This window comes from Pezoporus occidentalis, unplaced genomic scaffold, assembly GCF_034315485.1.
Source record: "Pezoporus occidentalis ecotype Australia unplaced genomic scaffold, CSIRO_AGI_Poc_V1 ctg47, whole genome shotgun sequence".
NCBI lineage: Eukaryota > Metazoa > Chordata > Aves > Psittaciformes > Psittacidae > Pezoporus > Pezoporus occidentalis.
Genome location: NW_026915802.1, coordinates 3,038,933 through 3,062,725, shown reverse-complemented (window position 1 = coordinate 3,062,725; position 23,793 = coordinate 3,038,933). Strand labels below are relative to the sequence as shown.

Sequence of the window (23,793 nt, the reverse complement as noted above, 5' to 3'; positions counted from 1 at the left end):
TGATTGATGGGCTATTAAAAGGAACTAATCAAGCATAGCTGGGGGTGGGGTGGTGGAATAAAGAGTTGGATGAGATTTTTAAAGGCATTTTGTGGAGTGCAACAAAAACATGGTATAACAGAAAGAGCTTGTGGGGTTATGTAAAAATTATGGGATCTTCGTGGGAAGTGACAAAGGCAAGGAAAGCAAGGGATAAGAATGGGTAGGAAAGAACAAAAATGGGACATTTGTCTGAGCACTACACTTGATCAACATAGTGTATCCTGTCTTCTTATTAAATCCTCTTACTGACTTTGCCTCTGTAATCTCATTCTATCCTATGAGAGTGCTACAACGTCCAACTGTCAGCAGCTGGAAAAGAGATCATAGGTCACCAGGCCTGTAGATCCAGATGCCAAGAACAGAGACACCAGAATACAACAGAGATCTGGGTGCAGCAACTGGAGAAGGGACCATGCACCATTGGGAGTGGGTGTGTGCTGCGGGGGTATAAATGCCAGCAACTGCAACAGAATCTGTGGCTCACAGGGCCCATAAATACAAGTGCAGCAGCAGAAGAGACCAGACTATTTATCTTGGGAATTTAACTGTGTGTACACGTGTGCATGCAGATGTACACATACACATAATTTGCTAACAAACCTTAAACTGGACTATCTGGAAAGACCTACATCTGGGTCTAGGTCAATAGCCACGTAAAGGACACAGGGCTTGTGCACAGACATTAGATCACCATAGGGATATGCTATTTGAGGGCTGCATGAGCAAAGGGTGTCTGTGAGAACAGTGCATGAGTGCATGCATCTGTTTTGCTACTGAACGTCAAGCCTACCTGATGAGTAGGGAAGGCCCCGTATACTGGGTAAGGGCCAAGGGTCCAGGCACAGATATCAGAGCCCATGCTGGCATTAGTAAGATCTGTGGATATATTTGGGAAGCTAGAGCGCAAGGGCTGAGGTTTTCGCTAATGAGCTTCAAACCTTCACAGCTGGCAAGGAGAAACGGGGCAGAGCTATTTGCATTTCTGTTTATGTGAATGCTAGTACTTCACAATGTTGGCGTATTACAAATTGTACCTCTACAATTTGTTCCTGGTCTAGACTGGATGACAGCTCTTAGAGCTACCTCCTTGTTTCTCTTGACTGGAATTCTCAAGAAAGCCATTCCAACAACTTACTTTCTAACAAAGTGGAAGAAAGTTCCTTTCTTTCTCTATCACTGCTTCTCTTCCCCTCATTCCCTGCAACAGGGTACTTGAGTATCACAGATCAGGTGATATTAAACTTGGTAATTTTCACCTTTTCTCCCTCAGGTTGCTTAATTAACACTTGTATTGTGCCTCTTACTTTGCATATGGGTCGTGCTAGAATCATAACCCTCTTACAGCCTTGAATACATGAATATGAGATTTAGGAATATTATTCTCCTTGTCATGTATCCTCAGAAATAAGTGCCCAGAAACTTGAAAAAACACACAGTAAAAGAAGAAAAAAAAAAAAAACAACCCACAGCTAAAAAGCTATGATTATGATCATTAAAAAGTCTATATATTTTGCATTCTAATAAAAATATAAATAAACAAAAGATAAATAAAGTAAAAATCTGTCAGAAAGCTAGTGTATTTTGGGACAGAAATCTTCCCTGAGAGGTGGCTGAAGCTTGCTTCTTTTCATTTTTTCAGAACAAGCTGAAAAAACACTGAGAACTTTCTGCAAGGATGATTAGTGAGAAATAGCTCTTCAAGATGTACGAAGTTTCATACTTCTCCCACAGTTTTGCATTTAAAAAAAAAAAAAAAAGTCATACAAGAAAATTTTCACAATCAATGTAAAAACCAAAGGAGAAAGTTGTGTGATCAAATTACAAAGACAAAATCCAAGCATAAGAAATACCCTGAAAGTTATCACGGGTATCACTAAACTACTCAAGATGTAGCTCACATACTTTCATTCTCTTACCTGAAGAATGACTATTACTACATCATGCCATATAAATACTAGGCAGTATTTAAATATGTCCAATTCAAACATCTCTTGAAAATCTAGATAACTCTTTGAGAAATTACATCTAAGTATACCTAAAACACAAAGGATGCAATTTGAGCCTTTATGGTTTGTCTGGTCACTTGGACATTGTGGCATAGAATAGAGGAGGAACACAGGAAATACCACCTAAGCTTCTATTCAAAGCTTCATAGGACACAGTGTAAAACTTATTACAAAAAGTAATGGGATTTTTATGGCTGCTGCACACATAAATGGAAAGGCAGCAATAAATTTACCACACTCCTGGAGTGCAGCACATATTAAATTAATTTGAACTAACTCAGTCTGCAATATTAGCTGATTTTTTTATTTGGAAGGCAATTATGGAATTCAGGAAAATAAATAAATAAAAAACCCCAAACCATTCCACCATTTTATTTTTCTTCTCATTCTTCCATTTCACTTAACACCCCCCTCTTCCTCCAGCTTTAGATGTAGAATAAATTCGGTTAGAAGCAAACTCTGGAGGTCACCTAGTCCAACCCCTGCTTACAGAACGGCTGATTTGATCAGGATGAGAAGAAATTTGTTCCCTCAAGACTAGAACACCTGGTTGTGGATGGAGTTGACACACTTCACTTGTAAGAGAGAAGCAACAGTATATTTATAGATACAAAACAACAATTTTGTGTCTATAACAATAAAGTTTAGTAGTAAATGTGACAGTGTTTTAACAAGATTCAGCGGCAAGGTACACTTTATTATTTGCTGCATAGAGGACAGGGTCAGTCAAAACTGCCAGGCAGACCCTCTTGCTCTCATGAGGTTGAGAAAGGAGCCCCTTGCGTTCTAAGCTCCTTCTCAGAAAGAAGTTTAAGTGCAGCTGGATCCAGACTTTGCCTCAAACTTGGTCAACAGCTTATGTCTAAAGGATTATATGTGCACAATCAACCTTTTATATCACTTAGCTAAGATTTCTAAGTTTTGCACTTACTGGGTGTCTGATGCAATAAGGAATCTCTCAGCCTCGGAGAGTAACCTTGAGATGCATCCCTACTCAAGAGAAGATCCTGGCATGCAGCCCTGTGAGAAACGTGCTCACTTCTAAAAAAAATTTATTGGGGATAAAGTCAATGGATCAAAGAAAACAGCGCTGACCATAGCCAGAGGCACACCATTATAGCCATACACAAGCTTTTTATCCATTCCATATTGCATCAGCCGAATACATATTCATAGTTATCCCGAGAATATGGAGGAATTATTACAATTGCTTCTCCGAAAGGATTTACAGAAGTCCATCCTGGTCTCCTTCTTTTGGTGCATGCTCTCTGCCTCCTGGTGGTCATCTCGGGGGTCTCTGGGGATGAAGTAAGACGTCTTCCTCTAAGGTGAACTTTTCACCCTGGGTCTTGAGCCAGTTCTGACCAGTCCTGTGGATGTTAGTTCTTTCAGTTTCTTTCACTGGTGTTACATTACAGGATGGTAATCATTGATATAAGCCTTTATCTTGTGCAGGCCACATATGCTTGGCAAAAGCAAAATTTCATTAACACTTTATTACCTCTCACAGCCCCCTACCGTGCAGGAGAGCCCAGTGGGTACTGAGCTATCCATTATTTATGAAGTAAGGTAATTGACTTATAGTCGTATTTGTACAGTGACTAGACATGTTTCTTCCAAAGTTGGCTTGAGCCTGACCTTAACCAGCACTGTGGTTAGGGAGTGCATCGCTCAAATTACATTTAGCTATAGTGTTGTTGTCTGTCTCCCCTGAACCTACTTTGAGCCTTACACGGCCACCGCACCCAGACACCCCATTACGACTGCTGGTTTCCCGTTAACACCTCAGCAGGGTTACGGGAAATAAAGCTGAGGCTGGGAGTGGTAGAGGGGAGGGAGAGGACCACCCCGAGGGCTCTGCGCAACTCACCCGAGCACCTAATACCCCTCAGTCAGAGCAACATGGCTACCGCTGCGGAGCTGCGGCAGCCCCGAAATACCCTTACACCTGCACCGCCACAGAAGCGGCCGCGCACGTAACACCCTCACCATGCTCTGCCGCTACCGCCCCTCTCTGGGGCAGGACCTCCCGGCCGCGGCCCCTCCCCTCCAGTCCCGCTTCAGGTGGCAGCGCATCTAGCTCCGCTCCGCCGCGAGCAGCGGAGTTCACGAAGAGGCGGGCTTGGACCCCATTCTGCTGAGCGCGGCAGAGGTTAGAGTGGCCTCAGGGCACGGTAACGCACTTGAAAAGCCCCGTCAGGTCGTGCTGCCGCCGCTGAGGACAGCTTACTGGTACTTAAGCGATCTACCGATTAGAATCAGAATTACTTGTGAGACCTGCCCGCGGCGCTCACACACCGTTCAGACGCCTCCCGGCAGAAAATCCCTCATTCAGCGCAGGTGGAACAGCCCGTCCCCTGGCTCCTGCCGCTGCCCCCCATCCCACAGGGGAAATACAGCCACTTGGTGGCGTGGCTGCTGCCGCCTCGCAAAGCCCCGGCTCTGGGGCTGCAATGATGCGACAGCTTCACGCTGTGGAGGGCAAATCCACTTTATAATTCAGCACCGCGTTGCGCAATAGCACGGTCCGGTTACACACACAGGACATTTACTGCCCCGTCGCCTTTCACTCCACTACAGGTTGAGACTCTGGCCCCCCTTCCTAATCTGCATTTTACTTAACCTACAGAATGATCATGGAATCATTGAATGAGTTGGGATGGAAGGGACCTTAAAGATCAGTATACTTCCAGTCCCCTGCCATGGGCACCTTCCAGTAACCAGGCTGCTCAAAGCCCCATGCAACCTGGCTTTGAATACTGCCAGGGATATGATTTTTAGGGTGAACCAGCGTTGTGTTCACAATCCTCAATCCCCTTGCCGGAGCTAGCACCTTTCTGAAATTAAAGTTCAGCCAATGTCAGCCTTTTAGTCTCACATGCTTCAGCTGTGCTGATTTAGGCAGGTGTTTGATTCACTGCTGCCCCCATACATCTAATCAAGAAAGTGTGTCCTGGGATTCTCTTGTTTGACGTCGGGCTTCCGGTTGCAAACTGAAGTCACAAACCACACTTTTCCATTGGAGGGGGAAAAAAGGCTGACTTAGAAGCCTAATGAAAGAGAATAAAAACGTCAAAAGAAAAACAGGAAGTCAGCAAACTAAGCTAAACCCTCAAATTCCCTTGGCAGGTGCCCTGAAAAAGCGGCTGGAGCTACTGTCTTGACTCCAGCTGTGTCTCGAGACACAGCCAGCCTAGCGCAAAGGAAAGCCGGTCCCGCAGGCGCTTACTGAGTGCCTGTGGTGTTCCGTCCCCTCCGCCCCCAGCTACCCAGGCTTGTGGAGCTGCCCGGCTCTCACCACCCACAGCCAGCCTCCTCCCCTTACCGCTGCCCGGCCCCTCTGTTCCCCACAGCCACAAACGGCCACCGAACAGCCGCCTGCCCCAGCCCGGCCAGCCTGAGCTTTCAGCAGGAACAGCGCAGCCGCCGCCAAACCCCAGCACCCCGCTCGGAACTGCCGCCAAACCCGCAGTTTGGCGCGGGGGGTTGTGGGTGACGTAGTTCCTGCCGCGCCAGCGGGCCCAAGCGGCCGTGACGCTCCGTGTCCTTCGCAAGGCACTGTGGGTGTTGTAGGAGCAGGCACGCGAGCCAATAGAAGCCGTCGTTTCCAAAGCGCTCAAGTACGTAGCTAGCACTCGCCGAGGGACGTGTTTTCTCTTTCTGATATCATTGGCCAATAAGAGGGCGTGGCAGGCGAGCAACTCCTTCCTCGAGCCAATCGGAGTGGGCCATGTAGAGCAGGCGGTTCCCCGGAGGAGTGCGTGTGCCGCCGCCAGCAGCCGTAGTTGTTCGTCAGCGCGGCCGGCAGATTGGTGCGGCGGGGCGGTGGGCGGGGCGAGGAGGCCACAGTCAGGGGGTCGGAGTCAGGGCCCCTCAGCGTCGCTGGCCCTTCGGGAGCCCGGCGGGATGGGGCAGCGGGCGCGCCTGTCGCTGCTGTTATGCCTCGTGGTGCTTTGGGTCGCAGGACTGGCCGCCGCCGGTGAGTACCGGGTTTCCGGCTTTCCGCGCCCCGCTCGGCCTGGGCACTGCGTTGGCCTTGCCCCCCGTGGCCTGCTGCGGGGGAGCCGGGTGCGCGCTGCCGTGCTGTCTGTGGGAGTCATGGTGCCGCCGCTGGGGCGCGGAGGCGGTGACAGCGGGGGAGGAGGCCTCTGTGTCTTCGCTGGGGCTTTGGGGTGTGAGGGGGCAGCTCTGTCCTGGCCAGGGCGCTGAGTCGGCGGAGGGGAGGAAGAGAGCTGAGTTCCTGTCAGCTGCTTGGCCGCGAATAGCCGGGCTCCCGGGGGGCGGCGGGGCCATAGCTCACCTTATGCCTGCTGTTTTCTGAGGGCTGTTCGGTAGTTTAGCTTGGCCTCTGCCTTTAAACAGCCCGTTAGAAGCCTACTTTGTAATGCGTGCTCTGTTCAAAACCGAAATGAGACTTTTTTTTTTCCTTACTAGTACACATTTTCTTGCTGAGGAGCTGGTAGTACTGATGTTAGCTTTATCAGAACAGTTTTCGTACACATATATAGAGAGAGCATTTCTGGGGCCTGCATTATGTCGCAATAAAACCTTTTTTACAGTTTCTTTTGTTGTTACGCAGCATGGCTTTTGTATGCTCCTCATGTGTTGTCACCTACTTCCTTTCATGGGGTTCCTACCTCCCACATCCTTCTTTCCACCACGAGCGGGTGGGGGGAATGTGCAATGCATTTATTTATATAGTGTTTCTAAAGGCAGAAAGCACTCCTTTAATAGACAGCCTTATCCACTGCTACTGGAGATGTGCTTTTAGGCTGTCAGTGGTATTTCAGAAAAGTAACTTAAGGCTTTCTCTAGAGCCAAGTTGTGTGGTTTGGGGTTCAGTACTAGGAAGTTGAAATTTAAAGTTATGTTACTGAAGTTCAGATTCAGATTATGTAGTTCAGATATCAAGCACAGTTACATGAGCTTTGTAGGTATTGCTACAAGCAAGCAGGACTCTTGGCAAGGTGTGGAGAAGGTACATAAGAGTTCTGTAAAGCCAGAGAGATGTACCTAGACTTCTAATGGCATGTTCTCGCAGATAGTGTATATAAAGAAAAAAGCTAAAGTGAAATGAGTCTTTCGATGTTGGATGAATCATCTGCTGTGTACGTGGAAGTATGGATGTTAGGTGACAGAATTAAGGTCTGTTCAGGTGTGCACGTATGCTTATGCTGTGCAATTCTTTTGACTGTTTGTCCAGTGTCACAGAACTGTGTGAATATGAAGTTCCGATAGCTTAATTCAGCCTTTAAAAACTGTATGCGTAGAATCAGTTGAACTAATAATGATTAGTAGGCCCAAGAAAGCACATCATACAGTGTTTGAAGGATTAGGAGCTATTGCCAAACTTAAATCACTACTGTGGGGTAAACTGTTGATTAATAGCCAAAATTAATTAGGAGAAGGTGTACAGAGTCCAGCTTTTGGCAGCAAATTGTAACAGAAGCATATTTCTTGCTCAGATTTTTGTCAGGAACCATTCTGAAATAAAATAAGTCATCACGTCATCAGTGTTTTGATTTCCTACAGTAACACAATCCCTTTCTCCAGTCTGGTACAAGCTTAGAGACTGTGCGTTGAATGCTTCCTTAAACACTTGTTCATTCATAATGTCTGGTCTGGAAACAGCCATCTAGAATGTGAGTACATTGAAGGGAGGAGTTTTAAGAAGGATGAGTAAAAATGGTTTAAGTATTACATTTCCTGACTTCAGAAGATGGTTTTTAATGAGGATTTTTTTTTTTTTTTTAACTAGTGGGTCTTTTAACTATAGCTTTAAATCCTAACTCTGTACTCATAAACTTTGCTTAAATCAATTTATTGAGAACTGGAGGTGAATGTAAGAAAACTCGGACCAAAAGAAACGGGCACTATATTTTAAAGTTATGATATTAATACAGATTATACAGAAGTTGCACACTGGGGCCTGGGGAAAGAATATTAAGGAGTCTGTGGGCAATTGTCAAAAGCAGCAAAAAAATGGTGACTCTGTGTGTGTTACAGATGAAGCTGCGTATCTTCTACTTACCACAGCAGCGATGGCCTACTGCTGTTTCTGTTGATTGTTCGCTGAGAACGTTGAAAAAAAGTTCTCTTTTTTTTTTTTCTGATTGATGGTAGTGTTTGATTCTTTTTTTATTTTTCTCATTTCCTCAGCCTAAATGGTAGAAATTCTGTCATTCTACCTGAAGAAAGCAGAAGTGATTCACACTCTGACTGGCCTTCACCTTCCATGGTTAACTTTAGTGATAGGCAGAGGTTTTCATACTGTCTCATTAACTGATAGGACAAATGGGCAGTCACATACTTGTAGGAAGCTCTGTACCTAGTCTCTCAAAAGACACAGCTCAGTGGCTTTCCCTGACCCTTCTGATTTTACTTAAATGAAATATGTTCCCTAAATTTGTTGCCTGATAAGGAATCTCAGTTCCTACAGAGAAACTGCTGGAGAGTAAGGTTTGTAAATAGTTATCCAGCAATTGCAAGGGGACTGGAAAAAACTATTTGTATTCAGTGTGAAGGTTGACCTATATCTTAAACATGAAGTTGCACTAAAATGAATACACTGCACAGATTTTAGCTAGGAACAATTTACTTACTGCCAAGGATATCTGAAATCAGTCTTGCTGAATAGATGCCACTTAAGGATTTTTACTTAACTCGCTGCATGCTTTAGAGGTGTGCATAATAAGAATAGCGTCTGTGCTACGGAGTCTGTTTCTGTGCTGAATTTAAAGTTGAAAAAGTCATGAGAAGCGATGTCAGGTAATATTTTTCTGACGATTTCTTTTTTTCCTGCAAGAATAGGGTAAACAGGCTTTGCATTCCCTTTTGAAGTCTAACTAGTCAGTTTCACAAAAAGAACATTGAAAGAAATAACTAAAAGTACCACAGAAATATCTCTGATGGATACTCTAAAGCAGTTGTTTCCAAGCCTTTTTTGCTCATATACCACTCTCATTAAAAGAAAAAAAAAAAAAATTAAGCATGCATCTTCAATATTGAACTTACTAAAAAATTTCTGTGTACTACCGTACTAACGTATTATACACATCATAAAACATGGACAAAAACAGAAATGAAAAAAAGTGTGATAAAGGTGAAATGAACACTCTATTAAGAGAAGTTTTTATTTATTAGTGGTACGAAAAGTATTTCCTTCCTGCACCCCCAGTGGGTTGGTTAGTGTACCTACTGGGATGTACATCACTTCAGACTCTTACCAGTTGCTTTCTTGTAATTGTGTTTGAAGTTTGAAGAGATTGGCAAAAACTGAAAGGAAACTGACTACAGTGACAGGGCATTCATCAGAACTTTGGGAGATAGCCACAGAGTTTTTAAGTGCAAGCTGCTGGCAGTTTCCCAAAGGTGAGTGACCATTCTAACGTTGAAACTAATAGCATTCTTTGTCTGGTAGTAGCAGTCATTCTGCTTTATAGATTTGTCAGTTGATGTGTTCTTCTAATACAGCAAAACTTTGGAACTGTTGGGCTTCCTCAAGTGAATGACATTCTTGCTGATTCACACTGTGTAGGTCTTCTTGTTTCTGCCCCTCTCTCCGTAGTGCTCTTTTGAAAATGGTAATTCTCACAAAATGATAGGATCTTTATCCAGCATATGATAGGATCCTTTTATCTAGCAGAGGTTGCCAGAGTACTTTGCTATATTTAAATTGACTGAACACTGGTATTTCTAATTGAGGAAAAATGAATAATTTTTAAAGCTGATTTTAAATATATATGAAGTGGTGGATGGCTGAAACAAGTGTTTAGCTCTCTGGAGTGCTTTGGAGTCACAGGTGGGCATGAGAGCACCCAGTAGTGTCTATAGCTCAGCACTGTATGTAAGTGAAGCATTCTGTACAATGCTGGCAGCTCCCCCTTTCAGCTACAAGTGGTTTTGCCTACTTTTTACTTTCAATATATTATTACATCTCCCTAATTCATTTAACAAATGGTAGGATTAATTTCCAATTGGCCTTTTCAGAAGAGGTTTATAGACTTAGGCAGCCTTGGTAACAGACCCAAATTTTTTTAAAAAAAAAAAAAAAGGAGAAAAGAAAAAGTTACTATTTTTAATGTAACTGTGGAAAACCAAACTAAACTATCAGCTTTAATCTCTGAAGCAGGTGTACAAGCATAACATCTGTGACTTTGTTCAGTAGTTGAGCTTTGACTAGTAAACTGTTCCTAGGTCAAACTACGACCTTCCATAGATCTTTCATTAACACTTTCAGAACAGTTTTCTTAACTGTTTCTTAGAAGTAGACACACTTCTATGAATAGCGGGTGTGTATTAGTCAGCACTTCTACAAAATAACAAGGCTATAAATGATCCCTCCTCTAGTCACGTTATCAGTCATTACTGCAACCTCATCTGCCTAACTTAGAAGGAAGTCCCAGAACTGAGAAGAGTTAAACTTACACATTTTGTTGTTGCTTTAGTGCTGTTTTGGAGCTAGTGTTTTGAAAACAGTTTGCCAAGTACAACTTCTTAGGAACAAAGCTGGCTCCTTTAGAGAGAATTTAAATGATGCAATAGCAATGAAACAGGTTTATTTATTTTCAAGGAGTAAGAGCAAGCATTTAATGAGCTCTACCTTATGTTGCACAGATGTCTCTTACCTTTCAATTCAGTAAATCTTTTTCTTTCCATATGAGATTACAATAAAATTGTTCTTTGATAAGTGTCCCTAAATGGTATACCCTCTTTATATTTGACTTTGTGTGGTCATTTCTTGTAAAGTCCACAAACTGAAATCAGTTAATAAAGCCTTTACCAAAAAGTTAGAATGGTCTAGTGCTGTCAGTCACATAGGCTGATTTTAAGCAGACCAAACAAAACACCCTAGCTGGTATAGCTGTTAAAAACAACATGATGTTTGTTACTGCAGGAACAGGTATTGCATAAGTGCTTTGTATATATTAATAGTAGCATACAAGCTACTTGGTAGGTTAACTCTGTTTTCATTTTCTCCCACTCCAGAAGCATGTATGAATCTCTTGACAAGCTCTGGAGTTTGAAGTTGTAGGAGTGGCGTTTGGTTTTAGGATGGTAGCATGTAATTTGTGGGAAAGAAGGTAAACTTGACTTTGTCTCATGGTTTCAAAATGCAAAGGACCAGCAAGTATTATAAATGCATATGTACTTTTACTGTATTTAAATAAACAACTGTTACATGGTGATCTGAAGTGTTGAAGTTCAGTGATAGAACTTCCTATGACTTACCACAATCGGGCTTACCAGTTAGATTGCTCAAACTGATAAGCACTGTGGTCTCTGGCAGAAATGCAGCTATTTTTCCCTTGTTTTTTCCTTATGATGCTTTTGATGTTTTTTCAAATCTCTGTGTGTTCTTATACTGTCTTGGTTGCTACTTTCAGGGCCTGTTTCATCTGGAGTGACCTTTGCTGTCTGCAGTAGTTTTTCTGAAGGGCTCTACATGCATTCATTTTTGAACCTGTAGGTTACAGCTGCTTACCAACATCATCTGTTCTAGATATTTGTGATCCTGTGTCTGCTGACTGTCAAACTTTTTGAGCTTTACGTATTATTCATTATGTTCAACAGAGTATCATCTCTTTGTGTCAGTTGCACTATCAAACTCATCACCTTAGTTTTGCAGCTTCACTTGTAAGTCTTTGCATTCCTTCTTGGTTTTTATTTTATGCTGGTTTAGCTTGAATTTGATTCTCATCTTTTTACTTGTTCTAATCAAAGGTTGTATTTCAAATAACAGTTTGGAAATCACTTTCTGGAACCTGACTTCCAAGGTTAGCCCTTCCGTTGCAAATACACGTGGTTGTACTGTTATAGTAATAGTCTTAAGAACATGTACTGAGAGTGTCATGTCTGTAGTTTGTCACTTCAGAGATGATTTCTCTCTGATAAGATACTTTATTTGCATGAGGATTAGAGGTATGTAAGTTTTGTTTGCTACCAAATGGTTACTGAAAGTTAGCAGAACTCTATAAACTTTTTGATTTTGTTGGCGTTCAGTATTTGTCTTTAATAGCTACCTGTAATGTATTAAATGGTGTATTTCAGGTACAGGTACTAACTTCTATCAGTTTAAGTACTTTTTCTAGTCACAGTGCAGATCTCCAGCCTTTCAGTGTCTTACCACTGCTATAGGGGATTATACATCTTGGAGTCTCAGAAGGGGTTTTCTAAATGTAGTAGGAGTTAGTGGCAGATTTGCTTAGTTATCTATTTATACTTTGAGCTTTTATTTTGGTTTAACTGAGTTGTGTACCAGAGGGAGGGAGGTCTGTAGAACCTTCTTTCAAATGTGTGTGGGTGAATAGTTCTTTATCTAAATGAGGTGATATCAGATACTGATGACTGAGAACAGTCATGTTATGGCAGTGATAAACTTAGAGGCTTTCAGTCAAGATGTGTATGAACCACGTTGTTTGAACCACAATGAGTAGCCCATTTAAGTTGGAGGAAGAAAGGAAATGAAACACAGCTCGGAAAACCAGTGGTGAAACTGTCATAAATAAGATTTTCTGATTATCTCCTCCATCCTTTTCAACTCTGTTCCTTTACGTCTCTGCCTAATAGCATTCCTTTTTCATTTAGCATTTTTTCTCTTTCCAGTCTTCCTAATCAAATATCATAGCCCATTCAGATAAGAAAGATGGCAGTTAAACAATGCTTGCAGCTCTTGAACGGTATCTTGAAGACAATCGAGTTTCTCACAGTTGTGGAAAGAGACCTCTATATAAAGGTTTGAATATGGTGGTCAGGCAAAATGAACTGGCTTTCTGTAAAGAACACTGGTTAAATAGGGTAGTGTTAATGTAATTTTCTGGTCACTACCGAAGCTGTTTATATTAAAGTTGATTTGGTGACTAGAAGCCTTAAATTCCATTGATGCTTTTCAGTTGATTCATACCTCTTTAGGTAGTTTAATTGGACTGGATTGATTCAGACTGTATATCAATCTAGAGGCTTGATTTGGGTTAAAAAAAAAAAAAATCCACACTTTTTTCCAGCGTTGGATAAACAGTTGTGTTGGCATAACTGAAGGAAGAAGAAGATCATCTAGCTAGAATTAAACTTAGCTAGATGTATTAAAGATAACAGGAAGGGATTCTACAGGTACACAGCAAATAAAAAACAGACTAGGGAGAACGTAGGCCCCCTCAGGAAGCTCTCAGGAGAACTGGCTGCACGGGATTTGGAGAAGGCTGAGGTTCTGAATGACTTCTTTGCCTCGGTCTTCACTGGCAAAGGCTCTGACCGGCACCACCCAAGTCTTGGAAGGCAGATGCAGGGACTGTGAGAAGGAAGACCTTGGACCCACTGTAGGAGAGGATCTGGTTCGAGACCACCTTAAAAATCTGAACGTGGACAAGTCCATGGGTCCTGATGAAATCCATCCGCGGGTCCTGAAGGAGCTGGCAAATGAAGTTGCGAAGCCGCTGGCCATCATATTTGAGAAATCATGGCAGTCAGGTGAAGTTCCTGATGACTGGAAAAAGGGAAATACAACCCCCATTTTCAAGAAGGGGAAAACAGATGACCTGGGGAATTACAGACCAGTCAGTCTCACCTCTGTGCCTGGCAAAGTCTTGGAGCAGACTCTCCTGGAAGGCATGCTAAGGCACATGAAAATCAGCAAGGTGCTTTGTGACAGCCAGCATGGCTTCACTAAGGGGAAATCCTGCCTGACCAATTTGGTGGCCTTCTATGATGGGGCTACAGAAGTGAGGGACAGGGGTAGAGCAGTTGATGTCATCTACCTGGGCTTGTGTAAAGCGTTCAACACTGTCCCACACAGCATCCTTGTCTCTAAATTGGAGCGACATCAGTTTGATGGATGGACCACTCGGTGGATAAAGAACTGGCTGGATGGCCGCACACAAAGAGTTGTGGTCAATGGCTCAATGTCCAGCTGGAGACCAGTAACGAGTGGTGTCCCTCAGGGATCGGTGTTGGGACCGGTCTTGTTCAATATCTTTGTCGCTGACATGGACATTGGGATTGAGTGTGCCCCCAGCAAGTTTGCTGATGACACCAAGCTGTGCGGTTCGGTTGATACGCTGGAGGGAAGGAATGCCATCCAGAGGGACCTTGACACACTTGTGAGGTGGGCTGATGCCAACCTCATGAAGTTTAACCATGCCAAGTGCAAGGTCCTACACCTGGGTCGGAGCAATCCCAGGCACAGCTACAGGTTGGGCAGAGAAGAGATTCAAAGCAGCCCTGTGGAGAAGGACTTGGGGATGTTGGTTGATGAGAAAATGAACAGGAGCAGGCAGTGTGCACTTGCAGCCCAGAAAGCCAACCGTATCCTGGGCTGCATCAAAAGGAGTGTGACCAGCAGGTCGAAGGAGGTGATCCTGCCCCTCTACTCTGCTCTTGTGAGACCTCACCTGGAGTATTGTGTGCAGTTCTGGTGTCCTCAACATAAAAAGGACATGGAACTGTTGGAACAAGTCCAGAGAAGGGCCACGAGGATGATCAGGGGACTGGAGCACCTCCGTATGAAGACAGGCTGAGGAAGTTGGGGCTGTTCAGCCTGGAGAAGAGAAGGCTGCGTGGAGACCTCATAGCAGCCTTCCAGTATCTGAAGGGGGCCTCTAGGGATGCTGGGGAGGGACTCTTCATTAGGGACTGTAGTGACAGGACAAGGGGTAACGGGTTAAAACTTAAACAGGGGAAGTTTAGGTTGAATGTAAGGAGGAAATTCTTTCCTGTTAGGGTGGTGAGGCACTGGAATGGGTTGCCCAGGGAAGTTGTGAATGCTCCATCCGTGGCAGTGTTCAAGACCAGGTTGGACGAGGCCTTGGGTGATATGATTTAGCAAAAGGTGTCCCTGCCCACGGCAGGGGAGTTGGAACTAGGTGATCTTGAGGTCCTTTCCAACCCTAACGATTCTATGATTCTATCTGTGAAACTTTTGATTCCTCCTGACAACACTAATAGTCTTTCTGAAGTGCATTAGTCAACTTAGTACATTAGAATATCCTAGAACCATGGTACAATAATATAGCTAAATTTATTTTTAAGAAAATAATTAATGGAAAAGCTTTTCTGACTTATGACGTCTCTTCTAGATGAAGAGGGAAATCAGGATGAATCACTGGAGTCAAAGGTGAGGAAATAAGTTTCTAGTCATTCTCTTTTTCTTGTGGACTGAGAGCAGAGCTCTGAAATTGAGAACTATAATTTGATTCCTATAGTAAACTGTTCTCTAACTCTTGCTGTCATTAATTTTTTCTGTGCATCATAAGAATTAATGTGTTATGCTTGAATAATTTTTTTCTCTTCAAAGAACTGAAAGCGGTAGAGTCAATGAGAGCTGATAGAGGTAGCTCAACTTTTTATGCTACTGTTTAAGCGCTAGTATTTTAATAATATTTTTAATAATGTGGGGTTTTCAGCTGCTGGTCAGTTTCTAATTGTCTATATTATGTGGCTGCTTTCCTTCAGACTTTATCTGCAGAGGACCAGGTAAAGGACCATTCCACAGGAGCTCGAGTGGTAGCAGGTCAGATCTTCCTCGAATCAGGGAAATCGGACTCTCAGTCAGAGGATGAAGAGAACTTTCACAGTCAAGAGGAGGAAAAAGAAAATTCGCTAGAAGAATTGAACTCTCTAGAAATGTCAAATCTATTAAATAAAGACTTGGAAGAAGCAGAAGTACAGAGTCCAGGTAACTACTCATAGACTTTTGAACAAGTGGCAGTAAAGATGCATCTGAGTAACTTTGGCATGTGAATAAATACAAAACTAGTAATTTTGAACATAAAATAACTAGCATCTTAACCTTTCTGGAATAGAATGGTAATTTCTGCCTTTTCCATTAGAAAATAACATCAAAAAGTTTTCATGTATATCATGACTGAAATCTGAGTGGTTATTTTTAGATGCATTTGAAAAATTTTTCCTTAATCCTTGTTGTTTCCATCTTGTTGGAAAGCTTTAACTATCAAATGGAGAAAACTTGATTTCTTCAAATAGGACTCAAGTATACATACTATGCTGTGTATACATATACCGGCCATAGAAGGAGAAATTGCATCAGTGTTTCAGTCTCCGGGCTGTTTGCCTGGAGAAGCAGTTGAAGAGAAGGAACAAATAGTGATGCAAAGACAAGCTTCCTAGAACAGCATTGGGAGCCTTAGGGCAACATCTAAATTGCATGTAGATTTCAGTAAACTTTTAAATATAGGTAAAACCTTATGTCCTTGTGTATAAATTCCCAGAAAATGCTAGTATTTCTTTTTTACTACTAATAAAAATATAAACTTGATATAATTTTCTTGACATGCAGTTAATAGTAGGCGATAACTAAATAGCACAGTTGAGTACCCTAGCCTATGTAGCAAAGACTTTTCCTTTGTTCATAAGATGCAGCTCATAGAATTGTAGAATAGTTAGGGTTGGAAATGACCTTAAGATCATCTAGTTCCAACCCCCCTGCCATGGGCAGACACACATCTCACTAAACGATGTTGCCCAAGGCTCTGTCCAACCTGGCCTTGAACATCTCCAGGGATGGAGCATTCACAACTTTGCTGGGCAACCCATTCCAGTGCCTCACCACCCTCGCAGTGAAGAACTTCTTCGTTACATCCAATCTAAACTTCCCCTGTTTAAGTTTGAACCCATTACCCCTTGTCCTGTCACCACAGTCCCTAATGAAGAGTTCCTCTTCAGCATCCTTATAGGGCTCCTTCAGATACTGGAAGGCTGCTGTGATGTCTCCACTCAGCTGCCTTTTCTCCAGGCTGAACAGCCCCAACTTTCTCAGCCTGTCTTCATACAGGAGGTGCTCCAGTCCCCTGATCATCCTCGTGGCCCTCCTCTGGACTTGTTCCAACAGTTCCATCTTCAACTTTACTGAAAAAATACAGTTACATGGTAATACTAGTATTACTCTTATCTTCTCAACTCAGATTTGAATATGAAAAGAAAGCAGGAGTTCTGAAATGAGCTGTGTTATGTACTGACTGTTTTCTAATAAGCCATCGTTACTAATACAGAGCTAGTATACAGTTCATCAAAACTCAGTAATAGGATTAACTATTGGTGCCAATAGGCATGGTGTTGTACTGAAAAAAAATATATAAAATTCACTAAATATCTTGCTGCCACAAAACAGTGAGCTAACAGCATACTTAGCGCAGTCTGTTTCAAAAGAAAACTTTGGGGTACTTCTGATCTCACACAGGAAGATGTAACCAGATTGCTTGCTCCCTGGCAGCTACAGTTCTTAACTACACCTGTCAGAGTACAAGTGGCTTTCAAAAACCACAAATTTAAAGTCTTGCACAGTTTTTGGAACCTCTTAAGAAGTAAGTAAGTGATGTGGATGGAAGGATTACTCATTTTATCGAAGAAGCAATTCTGAAGGAAAAGTACTTGTATTCTGGTAGGGGAAAAAAGCCTGCCAAAGGGCAGCTTTACTTGCAGACTTTTTAACTGAGCAAGACAGGAGTCTAGCTCAGCTATGTATGCTGCTTCTCTTACATGAGCTCCTGGTGACAGGACTGCATTTAGGGAGAATAAAGCTTTTTTTAAATAGTTTGGCTCCTGTGTATAGTCATGAGATTACACAGGGGCCAAAAAAAAAAGGATTCTTCAGGTTTCCACATGTATTTTGCAGGAAATTGAGCTGACAAAAAAAAAAAATCCGCAGTAATTTAAAATTAGTACTACTTGGGCTTTTAACCTTCTAAGAAAAAAATTGTCCTATTCTCTTCTGATTAGTGAAGAGGTCTTTGGTGTATAGGAAGTGGTATTTTTGTAATTTTGTTTTTGTAACAATAGAGTTCTATATTGACAGTTTTTGCTGAAAAGTGCCCATGAGTTCATACAGAGCTGACAATTCCTGCTGTGTTTATTTTCCTATTTGGAAGACTCTTATAGTAATGTAATCAGTACTTAAAAGTAATCCATATTTGGGGTTTCTGCAGAGTAAAATATAAGATGAGATATACCTAAATCAGGACAAAATATAATGATAATATGTCTGATTATATGGCATTTTAAAACTGGTCAATTGCTACTTGTACACTCAATTTCACAAAAAGTAATTTATCCTCTGAGTAAATTATTTACCTAAGTTTGTATTTATCATTCTTTAGGTACATGAAAAACTGGTGCTTTTTATCCTGAGATTGCATTGCTGTTTTGCTGTAGGGTTTGTTACTATCTGGGGGGCAAAACAGCATTATAGTTGAATTTAGAACCTTAAAAAAGGTAAAGGAGAAGGAGTGTTGCAGAGTAATTTCATAACTTTAATGTACAGCTAACTCTTATGCAGAGCACTATAAAAATGTTTAATGTTCTATTACTCTTAATACAAGAGAGCAAGGTACTGAACAATACAAGTAAAACTTCAATTTCTCAAGTAATGTTAAAATCCTGGGGCTGGAGTTTGTTCAAATGACAGTCTTAAGCAGTTGCAGTTATATGTACACTTAGCACAAGTTTGTGCATCACTCTGTGGTTAGCAGATACCTAAATTGATTCCAGGCTAATTGCATCCGGGTACATTATTTTTGAATGCAGCTTCTGAAAATAACATTTTTCCTTCTGTGTTATGGGGTAATTAATTTGGAGTGGTGTGGTGAAACATCTGCCAAGGAATTGAATTATGAAGAGCAATTTGGAGGGCTAACTAATCCAGGAGACTTCCTTATGCTTCAAAAAATCAACATGAAATTTTATAATTAGTATGGTCTGTAGGCATTACAATTATAAACCTTGAAAAAAGAGCTTTCTCTATAACCACAAGAATTACAAACTTAGCTTGGAAAAACATCGTATAATTGAAATTCTCAATTTCATGGCTTCGCAAGTGTCTTCAAATGAAGTAGAACACAACTGCTGTATTTAGCTTAGTGAAAGAGAAAAATCTTTATAAAATGCTAATTGAAATAATTTCTGTATCAAAAAATGAAGATAATTCTTAGTCTTCATAGAAGATTGATTTTATTTAAAAATATTCCAGTATTAGAATCAGTAATCTTTGAAGTCCTAATGCATGCCAAATAATAAATCATGCTGTTCAAAGTAATTTTGAATGCAACTTAAATATATTTGTGAAGTGAAATTAAGTTTTTAATATTAGTATACACAACAATAGAAAATTACTAGACTTACAGCTTCATTTAAGTCTTGTCTTACAGTTGTATGTATAAAGTGTACTTCCTAGTGATATTCAAGTACTTTCAGTGTCGCATTTGGCGATGTGAGTCGTTCTGTCAAGATTATGTCAAACTACATATGTTTGACATATGTACTAGAATGCACTTTAAGGGTGGTCTTTTGCATCAGGAAGGGAGTGCAGAGAAGACAAAGTGAAAGGAAGGGCAGTTTATTTTGGTAGGAAATAAAAATATAACAGATTTGCCTTCTCCAGTCTCAACTAAAGTATTTTCTATTGTGAAGTGTCATGGCAGGAGGCTTGGAACTAGATGATCTTAAGGTTCTTTCCAATCCTGAGCATTCTGATTTTTGTTGCTTAGAACTAAAGGATATAAGAAACTTATACCTTCTGTTTCATTTCCTAATTAAAAATAAGAATAATGTATACTTTTAAGATCTATTTAGAAAAATAATTGCTTTTCCAGGCTTTTGTAAATCAGAAATTTTACTGAAACCTTTATTAAATGAACTTCACAGAAATTGAAAACAACATATGAGTGCTTTCCTGAATGTAGTAGGTGACTTCAATTTGTGAAATAAAGGAAATCAGTCTTAATTCCTGAGTGTGTATTTGCAGTTTTGACAGCTATAGGAGGCACTGCAGATGGTGAACCTTGCCACTTCCCCTTTTTGTTTATGGAGAAGGAATATCCAGAGTGCACTGCAGATGGGAGGGAAGATGGCAGGCTTTGGTGTGCAACAACCTACGATTACAAGAAAGATCAAAAGTGGGGCTTCTGTGAAAGTAAGTAACTTGATGTCTTGAACAAGTCCTTAATTGTTTTAGTCCTTCTCATGTTCTTTATTTCAGGGTCTAGAAGTCCCTGTCATATATTAATGTAGGCTTTATACTGTGATATACAAGTAATTACAAAGGCAAAGTTCTCATGATGGAAGATTATAATGCAAATGCCACTTCCCAGAACTATTTGGGAAATCTTGCAGTGGAAGCATCTACAAAACTCTTATTTTCTGAGGCTGTCAGAGTATAGCGGTTTGACAATGTTTCCCACTGTATGCATTGATCTGTTGCATGAAGGCAACCCTTCTTTTAAAAACCTCCTCTTGAAGGAGGAAACTTTTTCTTCCTTGCACAGCTTGTTGTAGAGCAATTAAAAGAATATTTTGACAGCAAATTTAGAATCATAGAATCATAGAATAGTTAAGGGTTGGAAAGGACCTCAAGATCTTCTAGTTTCAACCCCCCCTGCCATGGGCAGGGACACCTTTCGCTAAATCATATCACCCAAGGCCTCGTCCAACCTGGTCTTGAACACTGCCACGGATGGATCATTCACAACCTCCCTGGGCAACCCATTCCAGTGCCTTACCACCCTAACAGGAAAGAATTTCCTCCTTATATCCAATCTAAACTTCCCCTGTTTAAGTTTTAACCCGTTACCCCTTGTCCTGTCACTACAGTCCCTAATGAAGAGTCCCTCCCCAGCATCCCTAGAGGCCCCCTTCAGATACTGGAAGGCTGCTATGAGGTCTCCACACAGCCTTCTCTTCTCCAGGCTGAACAGCCCCAACTTTCTCAGCCTATCTTCATACGGGAGGTGCTCCAGTCCCCTGATCATCCTCGTGGCCCTCCTCTGGACTTGTTCCAACAGTTCCATGTCCTTTTTATGTTGAGGACACCAGAACTGCACACAATACTCCAGGTGAGCTCTCAACAAGAGCAGAGTAGAGGGGCAGGATCACCTCCTTCGACCTGCTGGTCACGCTCCTTTTGATGCAGCCCAGGATATGGTTGGCTTTCTGGGCTGCAAGTGCACACTGCCTGCTCCTGTTCATTTTCTCATCAACCAACACCCCCAAATCCTTCTCCACAGGGCTGCTCTGAATCTGTTCTCTGCTCAACCTGTAGCTGTGCCTGGGATTGCTCCGACCCAGGTGTAGGACCTTGCACTTGGCATGGTTAAACTTCATGAGGTTGGCATCAGCCCACCTCACAAGCGTGTCAAGGTCCCTCTGGATGGCATTCCTTCCCTCCAGCGTATCAACCGAACTGCACAGCTTGGTGTCATTGGCAAACTTGCTGAGGGCACACTCAATCCCACTGTCCATGCCAGCAACAAAGATGTTGAACAAGACCGGTCCCAACACCGATCCCTGAGGGACACCACTCGTTACTGGTCTCCAGCTGGACATTGAGCCATTGACCACAACTCTTTGTGTGCGGCCATCCAGCCAGTTCTTTATCCACTGAGTGGTCCATCCATCAAATTGATGTCGCTCCTATTTAGAGACAAGGATGTCATGTGGGACAGTGTCAAAAGTCCAGGTAGATGACATTGACTGCTCTACCCCTGTCCCTCAGTTCTGTAGCCCCATCATAGAAGGCCACCAAAGTGGTCAGGCAGGATTTCCCCTTAGTGAAGCCATGCTGGCTGTCACAAAGCACCTTGTTGATTTTCATGTGCCTTAGCATGCCTTCCAGGAGAATCTGCTCCAAGATTTTGCCAGGCACAGAGGTGAGACTGACTGGTCTGTAATTCCCTGGGTCATCCATTTTCCCCTTCTTGAAAATGGGGGTTATATTTCCCTTTTCCCAGTCATCAGGAACTTCACCTGACTGCCATTATTTCTCAAATATGATGGCCAGTGGCTTAGCAACTTCATTCGCCAGCTCCTTCAGGACCCGCGGATGGATTTCATCAGGACCCATGGACTTGTGCACGTTCAGATTTTTAAGATGATCTTGAACCAGATCCTCTCCTACAGTGGGCCCAAGGTCTTCCTTCTCACAGTCCCTGCATCTGCCTTCCGAGACTTGGGTGGTCTGGTCAGAGTCTTTGCCAGTGAAGATCGAGGTGAAGAAATCATTCAGAACCTCAGCCTTCTCCAAATCCCATGTAGCCAGTTCTCCCAAGAGCTTCCTGAGGGGGCCTACATTGTCCCTACTCTGTCTTTTATTTGCTACATACCTATAGAATCCCTTGCTGTTATCCTTAATACCCCTAGCGAAGTTTAATTCTAACTGGGCCTTAGCTTTCCTAACCTGGTCCCTAGCTTTCCGGACAACATCCCTGTACTCTTCCCAGGCCACCTGTCCTTGCTTCCATGTATTATAAGCCTCTTTTTTCATTTGAATTATCCTCAGGAGCTCCTTATCCATCTGAGGAGGTCTCCTGGCCCTCCTGCTGCACTTCCTTCTAGTTGGGATGCGACACTCCTGAGCTCGTAGCAGGTTATTCTTGAATATCAACCAAGAGTCTTGGGCCCCCCTGCCCTCTAGGGCTATATCCCATGGAACCTTACTAAGCAGGTTCCTGAAGAGGCCAAAGTTGCTCTTTTGAATTCCAGGGCAGTGAGCTTGCTGCACGCTCTTCTCACTGTCCTGAGGATCTCAAATTTGACCATCTCATGATCGCTGCATCCAAGGCTGCCCTGGAGTGTCACATTTCCAATGAGCCCTTCCCTGTTGGTGAGCACAAGGTCAAGCATGGCGCCTCTCCTTGTTGGCTCCTCTGTTGCTTGTAGAAGGAAGTTGTCTTCCACACAATCAAGGAACCTCCTGGATTGCTTGTGCCGGGCCATACCATCCTTCCAACAGATGTCAGGGTGGTTGAAGTCCCCCATGGGAACAAGGGCCTGTGAGTGTGAGGCTGTTCCTATCTGTCTATGGAGTACTTCATCCGCAGGTACATGGAAGATATCATGTGAGAAGAAACTTTTACCAAGATGCCCAACACACCTCTAGACAGCTGTTTGTAATCACTTGGGTCATTTAGTTGTCTTCAGAAACATATTTCTTGTAGTATTTTCCCTTTAGAAAGAACAGCTGTGTAATTGTAATAGGAGCTCTTAAGATACCTTTTTTTTTTCCCCCCCCTCTTTTTTAGCTGAAGAACAGTCTAATAAGAGGAGGCAGATGCAAGAAGCTGAAGATGTTTATCAGACTGGAATGAAAATCCTTAATGAAAGTAGTAAAAAGGCTCAGAAAAAAGAGTAAGTCTACCTTTTCCACCCCAAGAAGAAAAGTGACATAGCTGGTCACTGTAGCTTAACTGGGAAAGAGCTTAAATGACTTGCCTTTTATTGGACTTGGATCAAACTAGCAGTGTTAGTACTGAAAATAGATAGCAATTTCAGGGTATTTAGAAAAACAAATTTATGCCTGCTTTCCTCTGAATCCACTAAAAATTATATAAGTCTAATTTCTGAAGAATGAATGTCATCAAAACATTGACTTAATGCTTGTAGATGAAAAAAAAAGACAGGAAAAAAAAAAGGAATGAAACAAGTATTCTGTTCATTCTGGTCTGTTTTCTTTCTGCTCTATGTATATCCAATAACTGATGAACTTGTCAGCTTACCACTATAATTAAGAATAGCTATGTTAATTTAGAAACTCTGGTCTAAAGCTGGCAACTTCATTAGTAAGTGGTAACTTCAGGCTGCTGACTGTTATGTGAGCACTATTACAATATTAAACTTGTTCATGGAGATAAGGAGTGTATTTCTACTTCATCTATCAGGGAAACTGAAGCACAGCTAGAAGTTGTCCATCACACCTTGGCAGAGACAAGTGTCTGTCAGACTCTGACTGGTATTCTATTATATAAAA

At 42.2% G+C, this 23,793-nt stretch overlaps 1 protein-coding gene across 3 annotated transcripts in view; it reads left to right on the top strand.

The window, feature by feature from the left end:
• Positions 1 to 5,677: 5,677 nt before the first annotated feature.
• SEL1L (SEL1L adaptor subunit of SYVN1 ubiquitin ligase) overlaps positions 5,678 to 23,793 on the top strand; it is a 38,781-nt gene continuing 20,665 nt past the window's right edge. For 2 of the 3 annotated variants that reach the window (XM_062636213.1, XM_062636214.1), the window contains exons 1-5: positions 5,678 to 6,027; positions 15,119 to 15,156; positions 15,495 to 15,717; positions 19,798 to 19,965; positions 23,069 to 23,174. In XM_062636213.1, coding sequence (XP_062492197.1) covers positions 5,955 to 6,027; positions 15,119 to 15,156; positions 15,495 to 15,717; positions 19,798 to 19,965; positions 23,069 to 23,174 — 608 coding nt within the window. In that variant the 5' untranslated portion in view covers positions 5,678 to 5,954. The remainder of the gene's footprint in view (positions 6,028 to 15,118; positions 15,157 to 15,494; positions 15,718 to 19,797; positions 19,966 to 23,068; positions 23,175 to 23,793) is intronic. The other variant, XM_062636212.1, reaches the window with a different exon arrangement.